Source organism: Lactuca virosa, chromosome 3 (assembly GCF_052849685.1).
Source record: "Lactuca virosa cultivar CGN04683 chromosome 3, Lactuca_virosa_CGN04683_v6, whole genome shotgun sequence".
NCBI classification, from domain to species: domain Eukaryota; kingdom Viridiplantae; phylum Streptophyta; class Magnoliopsida; order Asterales; family Asteraceae; genus Lactuca; species Lactuca virosa.
The window spans coordinates 9,687,269-9,693,268 of record NC_136428.1 but is presented as its reverse complement, the minus strand read 5'-3'; the positions used below and the strand labels follow the sequence as shown (position 1 = coordinate 9,693,268).

The following is a 6,000-nucleotide window of genomic DNA, read 5'->3' as shown; positions in this document are numbered from 1 at the left end:
CCACGACTGGACTTGAACCCTCAACCTCAAGGATGAAGGGCAAGACCGGATACCGTTGGGCCTGAAGCACTTTGGTAAGAGGTACTAGTTAATTGGTTCTTTTTTATTCCAATATTATAATATATGCTAAAGGCTTAAATTAATCCACGTTGTTTTTACATATATGTTCCTGGAAGAAAATAGAAATTGTATAATACAGTAGTCCTCTTGTGTCACGAGATACCCCTTCAAAAAGCCCCTCTTTGACTCCTTTCCATTAAATTCAATACAAACACTCACCACAAATTTAACCGCTTCCTGTGACCCCCTAACAGCGTTGATCAATACATATATTGCATGTGAAACTACAACAAAATTATCCTTGCACTTCCACATTTCTACGTTACAAATATATGATGAGACTTGCTTTTTAAATTTTATGCATTCTATAAACTATAAAAACAACTAAATAGCCTAGCCTAAAAGCTTGCATTGCAACTAAACATAGTTTATTCAGAGTTTTAGGAAATGGGTAAGGAACGGAGTTCCCAAAACCCAACAAATATCCATTTTGTCGATATCCATGAAGTATTTCATGAAGAAGATGAAGAGGAAGAAGAAGAAGAAGTGAAACAAGGTACTAAAATGGCAGAAAAACCACGGTCAAACCGGCCACAGTTGACCAGGCTTCGAGATGGCAAAAGAAGTAATAATATTCACAGGGGTTTCAGCAGGCAAGTGTCACTAGAAACAGGCGTCTCCAAGCTTAACAAAGCACAGAATGAACAAAAAACGCTTCCAAGAAGTGGAAGAAGTTTTGGAGGGTTTGGTTCGTCTCATAGTCATGGAGTTGACTCAAATTACAAGAAAGGAGATTTTAATATGTTCAGAACAAAATCCACTTTAGGAAAACAGAACTCTTTTATGTTGCCATTGAGAAAAGAAAGTGGGGTTGATCAGTTTCAGAAGAATGGTGATGAAGGTGTTGGACTTCTTGATGAATCTCTTAATAAAAGTGTTCCTGCTGGTAGATACTTTGCTGCTCTTACAGGACCCGAACTTGATCAAGTCAAGGTATATATTAATTATTTCTGTCTTAATGTATTAAGACACCAACCCTTTAATTACCTATTTGCCATTCACTCTTTGCAGGATACCGAAGACATTCTTCTACCGAAAGACAAACAATGGCCATTTCTACTTCGATTCCCAATTGGTTGTTTTGGTATGTGTCTAGGGTTAAGCAGCCAAGCGATACTATGGCACAACCTTTCAATCAGCCCAGCCACCGAGTTTTTACATATTCCACCATATATTAACCTTGTTCTTTGGATCTTGGCACTATTGGTCCTTGTATGTGTGACTACTACTTACCTTCTGAAATGCATATTCTACTTTGAAGCGATTAGAAGAGAATACTTCCACCCTGTTCGTATCAACTTCTTTTTTGCACCATGGGTGGTGTGCATGTTCTTGGCGATAGGGGCTCCACCTATGATATCTCAAAAGAAGCTTCACCCAGCGTTATGGTGTGTGTTCATGATACCTTATTTCCTTCTCGAGCTTAAAATCTATGGGCAATGGCTTTCTGGAGGGAAGAGAAGGCTTTGTAAAGTGGCTAACCCTTCTTCTCATTTATCGGTTGTTGGGAACTTTGTTGGAGCAGTTTTGGCTGCGAAAGTTGGGTGGAAAGAACCAGGGAAGTTTCTTTGGGCAGTTGGGTTTGCTCATTATCTTGTCCTTTTTGTGACATTGTATCAGAGATTGCCTACAAGTGTAGCTTTGCCTAAGGAGTTGCATCCTGTTTACTCCATGTTTATTGCAGCTCCATCTGCTGCTAGTATTGCTTGGGAGGCTCTGTATGGTGAATTCGATGGGTCTGCAAGGACTTGCTACTTCATTGCACTGTTTCTTTATATCTCTCTTGTTGTACGACTCAATTTCTTTTGGGGATTCAGGTAATAGTGTAAAAAAGTAAATCCCCGATTAAGGTTTTGCTTCTGAAATTGATGATTCGATTCATTATATTGCAGGTTTTCAGTAGCTTGGTGGTCTTACACGTTCCCAATGACTACCATTTCAATCGCAGCAATCAAATACGCAGAATATAATCCGAGTGTCGAAAGCAAGGGAATTGCATTGACACTGTCGTTTCTCTCATCAACCATGGTGTTGGTCCTATTTGTATCTACCTTACTTCACGCGTTTTTTTGGCAGACTTTATTTCCTAATGATCTCGCCATTGCAATCACTAAGACGAGACATATCAGAGACAGAGAGAAAAAACCTATGAATTTGAAGCGCTGGGCAAAGCAGTCCTTGGTGTCGATCAGAAAGAACGGTTCAGGAGATAAGCAAACACTTGAGAAAGAATAAGAACAAATCGAATATCAAGTTGTGAGATTCGTATAGGTAATTGAAGCCATGAGCCTTCTATAGTTTGTGATTTTCATATGAATGTATTAAACAAGTCCGATCTATCATCAAATGCAAATGTAATGCTATTGTATCTTCCTAGATTAATTAATTGAACGTATACTTTTTAGATTATTTGGTCTGAATTATTTACGATAATATATAATAATCGGCTTAAATTGGCATCGATTCAATCAGTTTACGTTCATTTTACTTAATAGAACTCTATAAATATCAAACCTAGAGAAAAATCGTTCAAAAACAGCGCATAATGCTTACTTACGCTAGAGCGCTAGAACAAACCAGTTCATATTATAGGCACATATGTGGAATTTCATGTGAACGGGGCCAACGGGCTAAGCCCTGAGTATGCCTGGACCTAAAAAGGCCCAATTATTTTGGGTTAATTGGATTAAGCAATTGGCTAATATACTATAGTTATAAGTAGGCATGCACAAACCGTTTTTTTTAACCGGACCGGTTCAAAAAACCGGTTCGGTTCTGGTCAACGAAGTCAAAAACCGGTTCACCCCTAAACCGGTTCACCACCAAAATAATTCGAACCTATACAAACCGGTTCGGTTCAGTACAAACCGGTTCACCTCAAATCGGTTCACCATAAACCGGTTCGGTGAACCATTTCAAAAAAAATCGGACGGAATTGCTTCTTTTTTACAATGATTGTTTTGTTTCTTAGGATATCATGGCTAATATATGCATCGTTAGTTTGTAAGACCGGTTCAAGACCGATTCTCTAGACCGGTTCAAAATCAGTTCAAAACCGGTTTTCTAGATCGGTTCAGCATAAACCGGTTCAAAACCGGTTCGAATGACTAGAAGTCCTAATTACTACAAACCGGCGGTTCGATTCGACATCGGATCGGTTCAACAGTGGACCGGTTCAAGGGTGAACCGGTTTTCGGTTCGGCCACCGGTTCGGATCGTAAACCGGTTTTTTTGTGCAAGCCTAGTTATAAGCACATATATGCTAAAATATACAATGGCCTAACATGGGCCCAATACGGTGATAACTATAACTAATATACTCTAACAACTAATATACTATAACTCATTAGACGATAATATTATACAGTTGGTTACTTTTTTATTACTATTAATAATATCGCTATTCTTCTTTCAAATATGAATACTATGACTGAAAAAAATACAAAACCCCTTATCGGATTTGAACCGAGGGCTTACGCCTTACCATGTCATTACTCTACCACTGACTTAAAAGAAAAGAGTCTGGTTCATGGAATTCCTAAACGGGACTAAAATGAAAAATAATGAGCTTAAGAATATCAAGTTGTGAGATTCGTATAGGTAATTGAAGCCATGAGCCTTCTATAGTTTGTGATTTTCATATGAATGTATTAAACAAGTCCGATCTATCATCAAATGCAAATGTAATGCTATTGTATCTTCCTAGATTAATTAATTGAACGTATACTTTTTAGATTATTTGGTCTGAATTATTTACGATAATATATAATAATCGGCTTAAATTGGCATCGATTCAATCAGTTTACGTTCATTTTACTTAATAGAACTCTATAAATATCAAACCTAGAGAAAAATCGTTCAAAAACAGCGCATAATGCTTACTTACGCTAGAGCGCTAGAACAAACCAGTTCATATTATAGGCACATATGTGGAATTTCATGTGAACGGGGCCAACGGGCTAAGCCCTGAGTATGCCTGGACCTAAAAAGGCCCAATTATTTTGGGTTAATTGGATTAAGCAATTGGCTAATATACTATAGTTATAAGTAGGCATGCACAAACCGTTTTTTTTTAACCGGACCGGTTCAAAAAACCGGTTCGGTTCTGGTCAACGAAGTCAAAAACCGGTTCACCCCTAAACCGGTTCACCACCAAAATAATTCGAACCTATACAAACCGGTTCGGTTCAGTACAAACCGGTTCACCTCAAATCGGTTCACCATAAACCGGTTCGGTGAACCATTTCAAAAAAAATCGGACGGAATTGCTTCTTTTTTACAATGATTGTTTTGTTTCTTAGGATATCATGGCTAATATATGCATCGTTAGTTTGTAAGACCGGTTCAAGACCGATTCTCTAGACCGGTTCAAAATCAGTTCAAAACCGGTTTTCTAGATCGGTTCAGCATAAACCGGTTCAAAACCGGTTCGAATGACTAGAAGTCCTAATTACTACAAACCGGCGGTTCGATTCGACATCGGATCTGTTCAACAGTGGACCGGTTCAAGGGTGAACCGGTTTTCGGTTCGGCCACCGGTTCGGATCGTAAACCGGTTTTTTTGTGCAAGCCTAGTTATAAGCACATATATGCTAAAATATACAATGGCCTAACATGGGCCCAATACGGTGATAACTATAACTAATATACTCTAACAACTAATATACTATAACTCATTAGACGATAATATTATACAGTTGGTTACTTTTTTATTACTATTAATAATATCGCTATTCTTCTTTCAAATATGAATACTATGACTGAAAAAAATACAAAACCCCTTATCGGATTTGAACCGAGGGCTTACGCCTTACCATGTCATTACTCTACCACTGACTTAAAAGAAAAGAGCCTGGTTCATGGAATTCCTAAACGGGACTAAAATGAAAAATAATGAGCTTAAGAAGGCCAATACATATGTTAAATCGAAAAATAAGGTGCTCTAATACAGGGAAATATATACTATGTACTATGTAATAAGGTGCTCTAATACAGGGAAATATATACTATGTACTATGTACAATAGCATGAGATATAATAGGATAATTTATGCCTTTACATACTAAAATAAATCGAAGGCTAATATAAGCATATATACCATAATACCAATATGACATTAGGATTATAAGTTATTATAGGTCCATCTAGGTCCATATATATCAAATGAAACAGAACAGTTAATGTAAAAAGTAAAAACCATCAATATTCATTCGATATTAAACTTATCATGAGTTTAATTTTGGCCTGTATATACTAAAATTTAATTTTATGCATAATATTTATATAGCCCGTATTCGTTTGGTTTAATTTTTACGTTAAAGTCCAAACTGATATATAGTGTCCATTATAGGTCAGTATATACTAAAATATTATGCGTCTAAAATATACCCCAATTTATTTGGTTTTACTAGTTTTAAACCCGTGGAAACCATGATTGATTAAAATAAATATTAAATAGGGTGAAATAAACATAAAAAATAAAGTAATTCCATGGTTGCAAACTACATTTTTTTCATCTAACCTCTATTAGAAATACAACAATTATCCCAAAAGCCGTTACCTTTTGGTCTTGTATTTTCAAAAATCTAATTAAACATTCGTTTGAATCCATCTTCAATGTATAATGCTCAATAAACATCAAGGAACTCTAAAACAATATTTTCAAGTAGGATCTTAATAAGTACAATGTTATAAAAGGATTGATTTTGAAAGCACATTGCTATAAAAGAATTGTTTCTGAAAGTACCATGCTATAAAAGGATTATGTCTAAAAGTACACTACTATATTTGATTGTTTGTTTTCTCAAGTTTTCCAAGTGAGATGCAAGCAATAGCAACGTACTGTTATTTAATTTGTATTTACATAAAAAGCATCATACA

General features: G+C 36.2%; 1 protein-coding gene across 1 annotated transcript; it reads left to right on the top strand.

Annotated features, from left to right (window-relative positions):
* Positions 1-374: 374 nt before the first annotated feature.
* Positions 375-2,529, top strand: OZS1 (C4-dicarboxylate transporter/malic acid transport protein). Its single transcript, XM_079083874.1, has 3 exons — positions 375-1,053; positions 1,132-1,937; positions 2,013-2,529. Exons 1-3 carry the CDS (start codon positions 508-510, stop codon positions 2,353-2,355), a joined length of 1,695 nt encoding a protein of 564 aa, XP_078940000.1. The 5' UTR covers positions 375-507; the 3' UTR covers positions 2,356-2,529.
* The last annotated feature ends 3,471 nt before the right edge of the window (positions 2,530-6,000 follow it).